Source organism: Hemitrygon akajei, chromosome 6 (genome assembly GCF_048418815.1).
Source record: "Hemitrygon akajei chromosome 6, sHemAka1.3, whole genome shotgun sequence".
In the NCBI taxonomy this organism is placed as follows: Eukaryota; Metazoa; Chordata; class Chondrichthyes; order Myliobatiformes; family Dasyatidae; genus Hemitrygon; species Hemitrygon akajei.
This window is the reverse complement of record NC_133129.1, coordinates 37,494,636-37,511,814: the sequence shown is the minus strand read 5'-3', so window position 1 is coordinate 37,511,814 and position 17,179 is coordinate 37,494,636. Positions and strand designations below refer to the sequence as shown.

General features: G+C 39.7%; 1 protein-coding gene across 4 annotated transcripts in view; it reads right to left on the bottom strand.

The window, feature by feature from the left end:
- snx25 (sorting nexin 25) overlaps positions 1–17,179 on the bottom strand; it is a 277,191-nt gene that overhangs the window by 108,919 nt on the left and 151,093 nt on the right. For all 4 annotated transcript variants that reach the window (XM_073048142.1, XM_073048141.1, XM_073048143.1 and 1 more), the window contains exon 7: positions 16,741–16,811. In XM_073048142.1, the coding sequence (XP_072904243.1) occupies positions 16,741–16,811 (71 nt within the window). The remainder of the gene's footprint in view (positions 1–16,740; positions 16,812–17,179) is intronic.

Below are 17,179 nucleotides of genomic sequence, written 5' to 3'. Positions count from 1 at the left end.
GCAAATGTCACACCACTGTTCAAAAAAGGATGTAGGCAAAAGGCAGGCAACTATAGGCCAGTTAGTTTAACATCTGTAGTTAGGAAAATGCTTGAAGCTATCACTAAAGAAGAAATACCAAGGCATCTGGAAAGAAATGGATCTTTCAGGCAGACACAACATGGATTCAGCAAAGGCAGGTCCTGTTTGACAAACTTACTGGAGTTCTTTGAGAATATAACGAGTGCAGTGGGTAGAGGGGAACAGATGGACATTATTTACTTGGATTTCCAGAGGGCATTCGATAAGGTGTCACATAAAAGACTTATCCATAAGATAAGAATGCATAGAATTGGGGGTGATGTATTAGCATGGATAGAGGATTGGTAAACTAACAGAAAGGAGAAAGTTGGGATACATGGATCTTACTCTGGTTGGCAGAGAGAAGTGTATTGCAGGGGTCGGTGCTGGACCCGCAACAGTTCATGATATATAGATGTCCTCCCTTTTACAAAGGTAGAGCGTTCCTATGAAACCTTACTTAAGCAGAAATGGCATAAAGCAAAGAACAATTAATTTATATGGGAAAAATTTTCATAAAAGCGAAAATCCTCTTTGTAATGCGAAAACAGGTTACTAATGTAGGTCTTTTGTAAAAGTGAAGTGGCGTAAAGCAAAATTTGTAAAGCGGAGGGACACCTGTACATTAACAATCTGGAAGAGGGGACCGAGTCTAGTGTATCCAAGTTTGCTGATGATACTAAAATTGAGTGGGAAAGCAAATTGTGCAGAAGATATGGAGAGTCTGTAGAGAGAGGCCACACCTGGAGTACTGTGTGCAGTTTTGGTCTGCTTACTTGGGGAAGGATATACTGGCTTTGGAGGCAGTGCAGAGGATGTTCACCAGGTTGATTCCAGAGATGAGGGGCTTAGACTATGGGGAGAAATTGAGTCACCTGGGACTGTACTCAATGGAATTCAGAAGAATGAGAGAGATCTTATTGAAACATATAAAATTATGAAAGAGATAGGTGAGATAGAGGCAGCAAAGTTGTTTCCACTGGTAGGCGAGACTAGAACTAGGGGACATAGTCTCAAGATTCAGGGGAATAGATTTCGGATGGAGATGAGGAGGAACTGCTTTTCCCAGAGAGTGGTGAATCCATGGAATTTTCTGTCTAATGAAGCAGTGGATGCCACTTTAATAAATATATTTAAGACAAGGTTGGATAGATTTTTGCATAGTAGGGGAATTAAGGGTTTTGGGGAAAAGGCAGGCAGATGGAGAGGAGTCCAGCCATGATCTTATTGAATGGCGGAGCAGGCTCGACGGGCCAAATGGCCTACTCCTGCTCTCATATTTATGTTCTTATAAGAGAGTTCAGAGAAGGGAGATGAGACTCATCCCAGGTCTGCAGGATATGAGCTATGAAGAAGGACTGAAAGAATTAAAATCTTTTTAGCCTAAGTAGATGTACAATGAGAGGAGACATGATAGAAGTGTTCAAAATCATTAAGAGTATTAGTAGGCTGATGTCAGCTGCTACTTCAAAATGAATCCATCGACAAGAACACAAGGTCATAGGTGAAGACTGATTAAAGGGAAATTTCAGACGAACATCAGAAAGCATTTCTTTACACAGCGAGTTGTCGACAAATGGAATGCACTACCTAGTTGTGTAGTTCAGAGCAGTACCTTATAGATTTTCAAATCTGAACTCAATGGTTATTTTAACACACTATGAACAGGAATTCGACAAGCTTTGTTGGGCCAAATGGCCCATTTTTCTCAAAATCTTTCTAATGTTCTCCAAGTTCGGGCTTAGGCTGTTCTCACACCAGTCCATCAGCTGCTTCACTTCCTTTTGTTTTCTAACATAGATAAAATGGCTGTAATTCAAAAATACTGCAAAAATACTACAAAAATACGGCCAAGTGTCTTCAGATGGCTATAAAAAGGTAATTTATAAAATGTCCAATGTGTCATTTGTTTAAAGCCACAGAGAACTGATTCACCATTGTGATTTGCAACCAAGGTGCTCCAGCAGATCTGTAGGTTAAATGATTGCAATGGTAAGAGTTGAAATTCTGTAAATCTAAACAAAATCTTTATAGTTGTACAAAAATTCAAAGAATTAATAGCCTCCAGAACACAGAGCTACTGAAATGGCATAAAATTAAATTACTATGTTCTGAGGGGCACCAGTCATTTGGTCCCCTCAAAAGAACCATACATTGCTGCTGCTTCTACAATTGCAATTAGGAGAGGCTCTGGAGCAGGTCTCAGTATATTGGCAAAATATTGTAAGTCTGCTCCACCATTTCCCTCTCAACCCCCTTCTCACTGTAACCTTTCACTCCCCAATTTATCAAGAATCCATCAAACTCCACCTTAAATACAACCAGTAATCTGGTCTCTACAGCCACCTGTGGCAATAAGTTCCACAGATTCACTACTCTCTGGTGAAAAATTCCTCCTCATTCTTCTAAATGGATGTCCCTCTAATCTGAGGCCATGCCCTCTGGTCTTAGCCTACGTCCACACTAGACCGGATGATTTTGAAAACGCAGGTTTCACGTAAAAATGATAGGCGTCCACATCAAGCGTTTTTGAAAATACCTCCGTCCACATTAAAATGGGTATTTGGGCGAATCTCCTCCTACTGGGCCTGTGCAGGACACATCTACAGAAATCAAGCGACATGCTTAGTGTCGAATCTCGCAGTGAAAGTGCGCGTTTGTGCAGGAAATTGCCAAACAACAGACAGCTGTTGGCTCTCGCGCAGGAGGACTTAAAACTTTAAAAAAACAAATACTGGAGTGTATGAAGGCAACCAACAGGGAGTTCACGGACAGTATGACCAGCTGACGACAAACATTGAAAAATAAAGCACCTTGTTAAATGTATAAAACATGTCTGCATCAGTGTTATCTTGTATTTCCATGCAATATTACATTAGGCTGTACACATCTATTGTCAGAGAAGTACTTGCATAAATAGGTAAACCACCTTCATACGAGCAAGGACAGAAAACAGGGCAAAGTGAGTATACTTATTTATTCAGTAAGTATGGATCAAAGTATTTGGTGAGTACATTTCTAACTCTTCTGGCTTCAATCTCTTTGCCATCTGTTCAGGTTGTGTGAGGGGTTGCGTTCAGGAAAACAATGAAATGCTGCCATCTGTTCCGGCACGTCATGACAGTGTTTCTAGAAATCACTGGTTACCCCGTCCACATTACTCTTGCCCAAACGGCATTTTCAAATTTACACACTCTGGACGGCGTTTTAGAAAAGCTCAGTTTTCGGGGGAGGAAAACGCCGTTTCAGTGTGGACGGAGGGTCAAAACGAAGAAAAAAAGCTTTGGTTACAGATTTATCCAGCCTAGTGCGGACGTAGCCTTAGACTCCACCAGTATAGGAAACATCCTGTTGACATCGATTCTATCTAGGCCTTTCAACATTTGATAGGTTTCAATGAGATCCTCCCCTCATTCTTCTAAATTTTACCAAGTACTGGCCCAGCTTTTCATTCCCAGAATCACTTTCATGGCCCTCCTTTGAACCCTCCCTAATGTAAGTACACCCTTGCCTAGATAAGGAGCCCAAGCTGCTCACAATACTTCAAGTCAGACTCACCGGTGCCATAGAAAGCCTCAGCATTACATCGTTGCTTTTATATACTAGTCCTCTCAAAATGAATGCTAACATTGCATTTGCCTTCCTCACCACTGACTGAATTTGCAAATTAACCTTTAGGACTCCTGCACAAGAGCTCTCAAGTCCTTTTGTGCCTCAGATTTTTAAATTTTCTCCGTTTAGAAAATAGTCTACACTTTTATTTTCAACCAAAGTGCATTACCATACACTTCCTGACACCGTATTCCATCTGCCACTTGTTTGCCTATTCTCCTAATCTCTGTAAATCCTACTAAGCCTCCTTGCTTCCTCAGCACTACCTGCCCCTCTACCTACCTTCGCAACAACCGCAAAGTTTGTCACAAAGCCATCAATTCAGTCTTCCAAATTACTGACATACTGCATTAAACAAAAATAGCAGTCCCAACAATGACTCCTCTAGAATACCATGTCACCAGCAGCCAATCAGAAAAAGCTCCCTTTATTCCTAGTCTAGAAGTGTTTATTAATCCCTGAATATTTTGCCTTTCCAGATGAAGGAATTATCACAAACTGAACATCTACGATTTGAGAAAGAACTGAGGTCCACTGATTGGTCAGACAGTGTTAAGGGTTTATCTCTATTTGCATACTTATTCTTGTATAACCAACCACTATGAGCAGAACCCCCATAGACAGAGAAGTTAATAGATAAGAAATTGGGGAGGTGAATAAGACATGGATGTTCTTGTGTACTTGTCAATGGCACTTAGCATGCAAGTCTAATAGACTATTAAGGCAAGGGGTAGGTTGAATGGCTTGATAAGAGGAGAGCAGAGCATCTGGCTAGAGCTATGTAGGACATTGATAAAACCACATCTTGAATATTGTGTGCAGCTTCAGTGTCCTTGTCTGAGGAAGGAAATTCTTACTCCAGAGGGTATGTAGTGATGATTCAGCAAGACAGACATATGAACAGACATTCCATCAATCCGATTTATATTCATTAGTATTTAGTAGAATGTGATGGAAAGCAACAAAATTGTAACAGAATTGGACAGATCAGAAGCAGGATGTATGTTGGGAACCCAGGAATACATGTCGTCATCTAAGGAGAGGGAGTAAGCTATTGAAGACTGAAATCAGAAAAAAACAATGCCAGTCTGATGATTCCCTGTATTTTTCTATCTCAGAGAGCAGTTTGAGCCAAATCATAAACTGTATATTCTTGATGAATTAGATATTGTTTTAAGGGCTGATGTGTAATGGGCTACATGGAGAAAGCAGAAACAGTGCGCTGTATTTGTGTGATCAGCAATAATCATACTGAATGGTGGAAAAATTCTGTCCTATTTTCTGTTTCTACATCTCTATCCCAACTTGCTGATTTGGAGCAACTAAGAGACCTAAAGGCCATCACAATGAATTACTATCATAACAACCACAATCGCCAATAGTTTTAACTAATATGTGCAATCCAGCAGACTTTCGGGAAGCATTTAATATACATCAAGTTGTCTCCTTTATTGATCAAAAAACAGAGAAACAAATTCTTCCTTTAATAATAGATCACACTAGGAACATTTACAATACAGGGCTTTCAGCTTTAAGTTTTTCCATTGACTGATAATGAGGCAATTGTAGAAAATTAAAATGGTCTCCAATGGTACAATTATATATCTCCTTGGTTAGGTCAAATGCATTATTGTAATCCCAAAATTTTATATTAACAAAGGTGTGCTGAAAGAAGTGCTAATACAAGGATGATGCTAGAGAAAATAATTGCCCCTACTGGGGCAATTATCATTTTTGCAAATATATGGAAATTAAGAAATATACTGTACATGAAAGACATGCTGAAATAGTAAAGTTAAAATAGAAAAGATAATAAACATTGCTTATGGATCCATTGTGGGGCCGAACAGTTTGTTTCTCTGCTGTAAAATTCAATGCAAATATGCTGGGCTTCCATATAAATATCATACACTCTGGTTTTCTGGAAAATATATGTAATTAATCTGCTTTCAGAATACTTGCTTGGCACTTTAATTTGAGTCAAAGAAAATGATATAAAATTGTTTGATAAACAGCATATTTTAACAGTGCCCACTTATAACAGCTGTCCAGACTACATTAAAAAGAACAATCATTACATTAGAATGAGGAAAAATTCAATAAATGGAGATATCCAAGTGCTCAATTTTCAACTGAATTAGCATACTTTGAATTGCAGTGTATGACACAGAAAATGGTGCATCAGTAAGCAAGCTGTCACTTCAAGTTAGAAAACAGAAATGTGCTGCACTGTGGAGAAGCTGATATAAAATGACTTCCTCCAGTAATGAAGGATGATGCCAGACAACAGCAGCTGATATGATAGTGCACCAGCCACAGGACTTGGAACTTCAACAGAAACATTCTAAAATACTTCATTATTTGGGTCCAGGCCCAAGCAAGAGTAGAAAGGTGAAAAGTTAGGTTTCAAAACCGAAAGATTGTGGAATGAATTGAACACACCATTTGGCAGTGTTGAAACGTAATTATTTCCTCATCCCAATCCTACAACAAAAGAAGTGAGAAGATGGGAAAAATTTAATATAGAATTGAGTGGAGAATTAAGCGAGCTTTTGGCCTAAGGAAAGCTACAATGTTTGGAAGGGATACAGCTGCAGATAGATCAGTAAATGTGGATTTATTAATGGACAGAGACCACAAGGTTCCATCGATTTGCAACAGGCATCTACCCTACCAGCTCAAATGAGCAGTGAAAACAAGTCTTGCATCTTTCACAGTCCCAGGACATTTCAAAATGCCTTCAGCCAATTAACTATTTCTGAAGCAGAATCATTATTCTGTTTGTCAGAAATAGGGCAGTCAGCTTGGTAGAGCAAGGTGCTGAAAGAGTAGAAATATTTATTTTTGAAATGTTGGATGAGGAATAAATATTTAAAACAATACCAAGGAAAATACTTTGCCCTTTTTCAAAATGGATTATATGTCCACCTCAGAGAACAGACAAAGCTTTTGCTTAATGTCTGATTTGAAATTCAGAATATCATATTTTGCAATTGTTGCAATAGGAGGCAACAGAACCCACATTTCAGAGAAACATAGAAAATAGGTGCAGGAATAGGCCATTTGGCCGTTCGAGCCTGAACTGCCATTCAGTATGATCATGGCTGATCATCTAACTCAGAACCCTGTACCTGCTTTCTCTCCATACCCCCTGATCCCTTTAGCCACAAGGGCCATATCTAACTTCCTCTTAAATTTCACTGCCTATCCAATGTTTGCCATGAGGGCTACTCCCTTAGGAATAGCATTAATGTGTCAAATTAGGTGCCTGTTGGAGTGCAAGATTTGCATCTAAGACCTTCACAAGTACTAATATTGGAGCCATGCCATGCATATGGGTTAAACATCTCGATGTGTAAGAGGGTACAGGACCTTTGTGGCTACATTCCATGGGCAATTTTAGAGATCACAGATGCTAGAAACTCCGGCAAAATACAGAAAAAGCAGGACAAAGTGCCTGCCCAGTTTTTGCTAGGAGAACAGGTTCATGCCAATGCCGTATTGTCAAAATGCCAGCTTTGGCAGAAAGTGCAGCATCTTGTTGGAAGATGCATCTGCAGCACCCAACAGAGGAAAAAAAACACAATATAAAAGTCAAAACCCAGGATAATTACAGTGACAGGAATAGCAAATATGAGGAATATATCATATTTATGAAAAATATGGTTCATAAGCATGAAACAGTTAAGTAAATTACATGGAAATCCATGCACATAATGAAATAAGCAAAGAAATGTCTTTAGGAACAACAATTCAGAACTTGGCTTATCCTGTATAATGAGATCACAACGGTAAAACACTTCTAAATGTAACAGTGAAATTAATTGGTGTGCTTTTCTTGCCCAATATACCTAATTCTGCAATAATCTAGACTCACCTCTATATTAGCAGAATAATGCTACCATGGCAATGATTCAATGCTATTTGCATCAATTTACAGCATTAATATTCAATCACACGAAGCAAGCTATTTGTGCACTCTTGTTTATAACATCTCTGGATTTTTCAAGACAGCGGAGGGATAGACATCCCATATTATACAAGTCTGCAATCATGGCACAAATGATTCAGTTAAATAAAAGCTGTAAATAACATACTTCAGAAAGCCACCACAAATAGGAACAGAAAGCTGATGGAAAATATTATAGAAAGGCTTGATGTTTTCACATCCTTGCTTGCATTTCTCAATCTCAAATTCAATACAAATCACTTTCTTAGTCATAATGAAAAGTGTGATTAAAAAGGTTGACTTATTCTACCCAGTCAGGTTAAAAATAAATTTTAAATGATAGTGTATAGAATAAAACACAAAAAAAAAATTCAGTTATCATCCATCTCCTTACATGTTACATTTTGATTGCTCATTATAAGTTTTGCTTGCTTTCATCATTGTGATCCCAATTATAAATTAATCAATAAAGTTACATTCCTTTTTTTTCCATAATATTCAGATTCAGTTTATTGTCATTTAGAAACCACAAATGCAATGCAGTTAAAAAATGAGACAACGTTCCTCCAGAATGATATTACAAAAGCATATGACAAAACAGACTACACCAGAAAATCCACATAACGTTTGGCAATCCCCAATCCAGAGTCCGTTGAAGCTGCTGCGTATTAATATCACACTACCGTCTTAGCACGTTCGCCGGAAAGGAGCACCAAATCCACCAGACAAACAAGACCAAAACTAAAGCTACAAGACCTGCACAAAACCACATAGTTACAACATATAGTTACAACAGTGCAAACAATAGCATAATTGACAAAAAAAACAGACCACGGGCACAGTAAAAATAGTCCAAAGATGTTAAAGGACCATAAGTTCAAAAGAAATCACCACACAGTTTCCACAAGTCCCCAGGGTCCCGACAGACTCTCTATCCCACGCCGGCGGCAGAAGGGAATACCCCTGCTAAGGACTTCCACGGCGCTGCCCGACTCAGCCTCGCAGACGCAGCACACACCGAAAATTAACCTGACCGCAGCGGACTCCAAGTCTGTTGAACCTCCGAGCCGACGACCATCCCCTCCGGCACAGGTTCTCCAAGCATCATCCTCTGCAGAGCGTATTAAGACGGCCCCGCCAACGGCCATCGGCAACGCGAACCCGAGGACTGGGGGCCTGTTCTTCCCAGCAGAGTCCCAGACCTCACAGCAGCAGCAGCAGCAACGAAGAAGGTCTTCCTGGAGATTTCCTGATGTTCCTCTGTGCTTCCACATCCGTTTTCAATCGATTATGATCGCGCATAGCACCCCACCACAAATTAACAGATAATCAGCTCTGGAGTGGCTGCTGCAAGCTGCGTCACGCCGCCATCTTGGAAATATGCCCACTGAATCATGATTCTATGTTCAAAAGATGTACACACACCTATCGTAAAACCTAAGACTCTTGTTTAAGGCAACTTCAAAATGTACTCTCAATGAATGGATAAGGCAGTTAGCAAAATGTCCAAGGTTTATGGTGGCTAGGAGAGAGGAAGGGAGATTCCTGTTGGTCAAAGATGAACTGGAAGAGAGGGACAAGCAAGTGCATAATCAGAACAATGAGCATGTTGAGGTTGAGGCCATGAAAGAGTCCTGGGACCTCCACATATTGGAGTGGTTTGGGTTACATGATCTTTATTGAAGAATATGTTTTATTTCCCACTTAAAGTAACCAGCCACATAGTGTAACTGTGATATTTTCCCATACTGTGACACCACCTGTATCGGTTGAGCTTTGCAGAGATCTATAGGAGCTGCAACACAGTCATTTAGCTTTGAATGTCAGGCTTCAGCTGTGGTGAAAATCTTGACTGCTGCATGCCAGAAGCTGGCTACATTTACACCCCCTAAAGTTACAGTGCAGAAACAGCTTCTTCAGCCCACTGCGTTAATGCTGGTTGTTAACACTCTACACTCATTGGCCACTTAATTAGGTACACCTGCTCGTTATTGCAAATAACTAATCAGCCAATCATGTGGCAGTAACTCAATCCATAAAAACATGCAGACATGGTCAAGAGGTTCTGTTGTTGTTCAAACCAAACATCAGAATTTGGAAGAAATGTGACTCCGACCATGGAATGCGGAAGAGAAGTGACTTTGACCATGGAATGATTGTTGGTGCCAAATGAGTTGGTTTGATTATCTGTGAAACTGCTGATCTCCTGGGATTTTCATACACAACAGTCTTTAGAGTAGGGGTCCACTGACCCTTCAGTTAATGGTAGGGGTCCATGGCATAAAATAGTTGGGAACCCCAGCTCTAGAGTTACACACAAAATGTTGGCGGATCTCAGCAGATCAGGCAACATCTATGAAAATAGGTAATCAGTTGGCATTTGGGGCCAAGACTCTTCATGAGAACTGGAAAGAAAGAGGGAAGGCTCGAAAATAAAAAGGTGAGGGGAGGAGAAGAATGACAAGCTAGAAGGTGATAGATGAACCCAGCTAGGTGGGAAAGAGTTTATAAAATGGTGTGAAAAACAAAAATAAAAATCTAGTGAGTGGCAGTCCAGCGGACAAAAATGCCTTGTTAATGAGAGAAGTCAGAGAGTAATGGCCAGGCAACTCAAATAACCACATTATAACAGTGAAGTGCAGAAGAACATCGCTGAATGCACAACACATCAAACCTTGAAGTGGATGGGCTACAGAAGATACACCAGATTCCACCCCTGTGCCACTTTAATAGGTACACTCCGTACCTAAAGTGACTACTGAATGTATACTGATCCCAGTTTCCAGCACTCGGCCTGTGGCCCTCAGTGCCATGGCCCTACAAGTGCTCACCCAAATATTTCTTAAATATTAGAGTACCTGCTTCTGCCAAGCCCTTGGGCAGTGTGTTCTAGATTTTAACCACTCTCTGGGTGAAAAAGTTCTCACTGAAACCCCTTCTAAATCTCCTACCATTTTTATTAGCCCTCTGGCCTTAAGACATCTCTGCTAATGAGACACATTTCTCACTACCTGCCATAAGTATACCCCTCAGCCTTTTAAATACTTCAGCTTTTTTTGCTACCAAACAAAGAATAGCATATCCAACACTTCATTGCTGAAGTGCTCCAGCCCAAGCAATAACCTGGTGAATCTTCTCTGCACCCCTTCCAGTACAATTACATCCTTCCTACAATGTGGTACACAAAACTACACCAAGACTCCAGCTGTGATCAAACCCTCAGTACCATAACCCACCTTCTTTTGAATTCTGTGGCCTGGTTCATGAAGGCAAGCATCCCTTCTTAACCATCTTATCTATCTGCTGCCTTCAGTAATCCTTGGACATGTACACCTAGGTACTTCTGTTTCTCAGTAGTTCCTAAGATCCATCCATTCACTGGGTGTAACGTAGTCATCATTCCTCCTAAAATATATTACTTCATTTTCATTCAGATTTAAATTCCATAGGGCTGCTCTTTATCCATCTTGTCAACTGATCAATAGCAACGTTTACAATTTTGGGTAGGGTAGGATGTTGGGGGGGGGAGAAGAGAGGCAAAAAGAACAAGAGTTGGAGTGACAAATATTTAGAAACCCATTTAGAATTTACTTTTCTCCATAAACCATTTTTAAAAAGAAAGTTATATACACATAGAATTTACACATTGATGTTTGTCATTGTTTGCATATACATATGCTTTTGTAGATTCTATTATATTTTTCCTGTAAATGCCTGCAAAAAAGTATTTCATGGTAGTATCCCATAACATATGTGTACTTTAATAATAAATTTACTTCAAACCTTGTTATAATTTTTTTAAAAGAGATACAAAGCAAAATTCAGCTTTTGTGCATCTCTTGGTATTATGCAGAGATTAATCAAAATCTATTATTGTTTTATTGGTGATGCATCAGTGCAGGTGGAAAATAATTAATACATAGGACCATAAAGGACTAAATAAGGAGGAATACGACCATTATCAAGAGTCATAATGGAAAGAATGCGCAAGAGACAGTGTAAATACTCACGGTGGTTATATGGTTGGAGGAGATTTGATGCAATCACTATATTGTAATAAAGTGACTGAAGTAATATTAGATGTTAAATCTATGTAACATCTGGTAATTACCCCCCTTTATTAGAACTGAGATGCTGAGAAATTACTTTAGAAGGAGGGTGGTAAATCTGTGGAATTTGTTGCCACAAGCAGCTGTGGAGGCCAAGTTATTGGGTGTATATAAGGCAGAGATAGATAGGTTCTTGATTAGCAAGGGCATCAAAGGGTATGGGAAGAAAGCAGGGGAGTGGGGATGACTGGAAGAATTGGGTCAGCCCATGATTGAATGGCAGAGGACTCGATGGGCCGAGTGGCCCACTTCTGCTCCTATATCTTATGGTCTTATTTCTCCCTGTACCTCTTGTTTTCCCTCAATCTTGTGGCACCTTTACCCCTTTTCTCTTTCTCCTCCCCAGCCCTCACAGCCTGCTCATTACCTTCATCTTCCTCCATCTGGTTCTTACTACCTTCCTTTTATTTCATGGTCTCCTGTTCTCTCCTATCAGATTCCTCCTTCTTTAGCCCTTTGCTTCTTCCACCTATCACCTCCCAGCATTTTACATCATTCCCTTTCCCCACTCACGTGGATTCACGTATCACCAGCTAACAAATACTCCCTCCCCCTACCTTTTATTCTGGCTCATGCCTGCTTTCTTTCCAGTCCTGATGAAGTATAAAGGGTCCTGAATGCCCTTGTAGACTAGTCACTGAACACAAGCATGGAGATACAGCAAGATGGTAAAGTGGCAAATAGTATGCTGGTCTTTATTGCAAGAGAGCTTGCAAATGTAAGAGACCACAGATGCTGGAATCTGCAACAACAACACAAGCTTCTAGAGGTACTCAGTAGATCAGACAGCATTTATCGAGGGAAATGGACAACAGCCCAGATAAGAATTTCAACCCAAAAATTCAACTGCCCTCCACAGATGCTGTCTGTCCTCTGGCACCTTGCTTTGTTGCTTTATTGCAAGAGGTCTTGCGTAAAGGACTTAGTCTATTTTACTGTGATTATACCGGCTCTCGGTGAGACTAGACGAGGAATATCGTGTGCTGTTTTGGTATCCTTACCCAAGAAAGGGTACACCTGCTACAGAGGAAGAGCCGCAAATATTTATCACATGAATCACTGGAATGGTAGAAAGGTCAAGACTGAGCTGAATGGACATTTTCAGAGTTTAGAAGATTGCATTGGAACGTGTGAGATTGATTAGATAGGTTGGGGATAGATGCTCCTATTTTCTCTTTCCATGTGGTCATCTAAGCAGAGAAGTAATTACTGAAATTAAATCAGTCATTACTCCCAAAAACACAGGCACCTGGATACATATTAGAAGTGGCAACATGCCAGACTAGAATCACTTTATCTCCCAAGTCTGAATTTCTGATTATAACTTTGATGGATTTCAGGCAACAGCCAAAGGACAAAAGATTAAACCTGCAGGTAGTCTTAAATTTACAACACCCTTAGATCTTAAAGTATCAGCAAAATGAACTGACAAATGAGAAATACAGTTCTAAGCATGACTATATGTGAGGAAATGATCTGGAAAATACAATTATTTTTCTATTTATCACAGGTCTGATTCATTTGGTCTCAGGCTTAAATCAAATCATATCAAAATAATGTGAATGCGTTGCATGCAGAAAAAAAGGCAAGGTAGAATATGAACTATTACTGAAAGGTGAAGAGGATTTTCAAAACTTAAATGGTCATTCCAGCTCTTTCTTGTTTCACAAACTTGTTTTATTGGGCAATAATGTACTGTAGTTCAGGATGCAGTCCATCCGTTGGCCTCTATCCATAGCATTGAATATAAAAGCTCTTTAAAATATCTAATTACTAGCAAAGAAAGGTAACTTCACACAAAAAACATCATACCCAGAGAAGAAGAATTTCAAGTTGTATACTTTGATAATAAATGAACCTTTGAAATAAAAGTGCTCTTCATAAACACTGTCACATCATGACATAACAAATGTTACTGTGAGGTAATCATGCTTTAAATTTGAAATAGCAGGAAAAGCTTCAAAAGTAAATGCTTCTAGCCATAAGTTACAGACAGTCTGCACAGACCTAGTCATCAATTCCAACACGGGCTATCAATTTTAGTTTCCAACTGACAGAATTTAGCACACTCCATAATTCAGTAAGGAATGCAAAAAGAGGAACCAGAAATATTGGAAAACTCAACTGCTCAGGCAGCATCTGTGGAAAGAGAGACAGAAAATCTCCCTCTTTATTTACTTTTCCATTGACAATATAGAACCAGGTTACAAAGAAAAGTTAGTTTTAAGTTGTAGAGAAGGTGAGGATAGATGGATAGTGAATAGAGTGAGACGAGGATTGTTGTGGGGATAAATTGTGTTGATTGTCCATCTGATGGATAGTAGGGCAATCAGAGACAGGAAATCTATAAAGCCTATGAGATGTGGGCAAATACAAAGGAATGTGAAAAGGTATGAACACCAGGCTCAATGACTGCATTTCGACTATGCTAATGAGAAAAATAATTTACAGTGAAATTGGCCAGTTCTGATAAAAGTAGAGAAAGCATGTAACAAAAAGTTACAGAGTTCAGTATTGGGTTTGGAAGTCTGCTATGTGCACAGATGGAAGCTAAGGTGCTATTCACTAAGCTTATGCTGGCCATGGTAACTACAGTGCAGGAAACCACACACACATATAGGTCAGATGGGAGTGGGGTGGAGAAAGTGGCAGGCAACATGGAAGCTTGAATCATCCCTGTAGGCCGACTGCAAATATTCCACAAAAGCCTAATTTGGATTACTACCCTAATTCAGCTATCTGTGATATTGGTTCAGATTTTCTCTCGCCATTAGCAGGCCTAAACTGTTAAATATAGAGTACTGTACTGAAGTCTTCGGCACATATATATAGTTAGGGTGCCTAAGATTCCAGCACAGTACTGTACTTATCAGCATGGAGCAGAGAGTTTGTACAAACGTTTGTAAATCTGGTGGGAGCAAAGGATGTTGGGAATAATGAGGGCGGAGTGCCGTGAGAGGGGTGGGGAACAGGTGGCAGAAAAGGAGAGCCATGATGGGTTTTGGCACCAGTGGAGACACATGCAATTCCAGGACACCAGACAAGGTCATTTGATTCCAAACAATTGGTTTATTGATCATTTCAGAATGTCTCTCTGGTGCTTCCTGCTCCCTCCCCTATCCTTTCCCCTTTTCCTAACCATGATCCCTCTCTCTACCCCCTTCCCTCTCTGAATCCACAATAGAGACCCATATCAGAATCAGGTTTCTCTATCACTCAGTAAGTTATGAAATTTGGTTATTTTTCCACAGTGGCAGTACAATGCAATACATAAAGTTACTACAGTACTGTGCAAAAGTCTTGGATGGATAGCTAACACACAAGACTTTTGCACAGTACTGTATACGAGATCCCTCATTTCACACCTTTACACGATCCTTTGCTTATATACTGTACTCTCTCTTATTGCCCTTGTATCATAGCTTCTCCCTAATTGGCCCAATAGCCCATTGACTTTTTGATGCTTTCTAAGACTCATCTATACTATAACTATGGTCTCATCAAGACCAAGGAGATGGTGGTGGACTTTAGGAGATCTAGGCCTCATATGGAGCCAGTGATCATTAATGGAGAATGTGTGGAGCAGGTTAAGACCTACAAGTATCTGGGAGTACAGTTAGACGAGAAGCTAGACTGGACTGCCAACACAGATGCCTTGTGCAGGAAGGCACAGAGTCGAATGTACTTCCTAAGAAGGTTGGCGTCATTCAATGTCTGTAGTGAGATGCTGAAGATGTTCTATAGGTCAGTTGTGGAGAGCGCCCTCTTCTTTGTGGTGGCGTGTTGGGGAGGAAGCATTAAGAAGAGGGACGCCTCACGTCTTAATAAGCTGGTAAGGAAGGCGGGCTCTGTCGTGGGCAAAGTACTGGAGAGTTTAACATCGGTAGCAGAGCGAAGGGCGCTGAGTAGGTTACGGTCAATTATGGATAACTCTGAACATCCTCTACATAGCACCATCCAGAGACAGAGAAGCAGTTTCAGCGACAGGTTACTATCGATGCAATGCTCCTCAGACAGGATGAAGAGGTCAATACTCCCCAATGCCATTAGGCTTTACAATTCTACCGCCAGGACTTAAGAACTTTTTAAAGCTATTATTAATGCTTTTTGAGATGGTGATTTAGATGCATATCATATTTTTTTTTTACTGAGTTAAGTATTGTATGTAATTAGTTTTGCTACAACAAGTGTATGGGACATTGGAAAAAAGTTGAATTTCCCCATGGGGATGAATAAAGTATCTATCTATCATCCTAGAAGAGATTTTCCTATTTGTCCATCCCCACTTCCTCTACAACTTAAATCAAACTTTTCTCTTTTCAAATTATGAGGAATAGTTTTTTTTTTTAATCAGGAAGTTTAACTCCATTTATCTTTTCTCAGATGGTTCCTGTCCTGCTTAGTACTCTCTGCATGTTCTGTTTTTCTTTCATTTCAGATTTCAGCATCTGCAGCTTTATAATTTTCATGAGAAAGAAATTCATCTCAATCACAATCTGTGAAATGAAGTGAGTATGATGCATCACTTCACACGACAGCTGCAAGCTGGTGTGGCAGTGTGCCAAAGCTGTATTTAACTTCAATAAGGGTGTCCAAAAATGACAACAAACAATGGGCTAGCTCTAACTGTCCACATGACTAGTTGACTACTCATGCTAGAATCATAGCCAAAGATTCACTCTGTCTTACAAGTGAAGAGATGCTACATAACAACTAGCCATTAGCACACACAAACAATGCAACTTTGAGATGATCCATTAGAGTACAATCATAGCCAATCAATGCCAAGTACCAGGATGGGAAAGTTAAGGGGAGTAAATTGAGAGCATAAATTGAAAAACAATACATTTTGTCTGTTCATGTTGTTAAAACAAAAAAAGAGCTAACTCAAATACGAGACAAGAAAATTAATGAGTCTAATAAAATTGATCCTCACATTCACAGGCTACCGGTATAGTGAAAGAATGCCAGTCTCACAGAGCAACAAGAGGAATCCTGTGGAATGCCTACCTTTTGGTTTCTTCATCTGTGGTAAACTGCTGATCGTGGTCGCTTGAATTATTTCAACAACAATTTGATATCTGTTCAAGAGAAAGAATTTTAAACTAATTTGGCTTAAATAACATTAGTATTGATAATCTAGTGGCAATTTGATTAAATATGCACTGTACCGCAGCCATAATATTAGAGTGCTAAAATATTATATCTAAAACCATACATTAAGAAAAATGCAAAACAAACATCATGAAGATTACTATACCAATTATAATTGTGAAATGTATTGGGGCATCTGATGCATTGGAAATTATGGATTATAAGGCAAAGATGGAAGCCATTTATCCAGCTCACCGTCTCCCCTATTAAAGCATTAGACCGTATATTAATTTTTTTCCTACCTTTTGCTTCACTGTCCTAGTCAGACCCAGAAAGGACCCAGAGATTCCTGGAT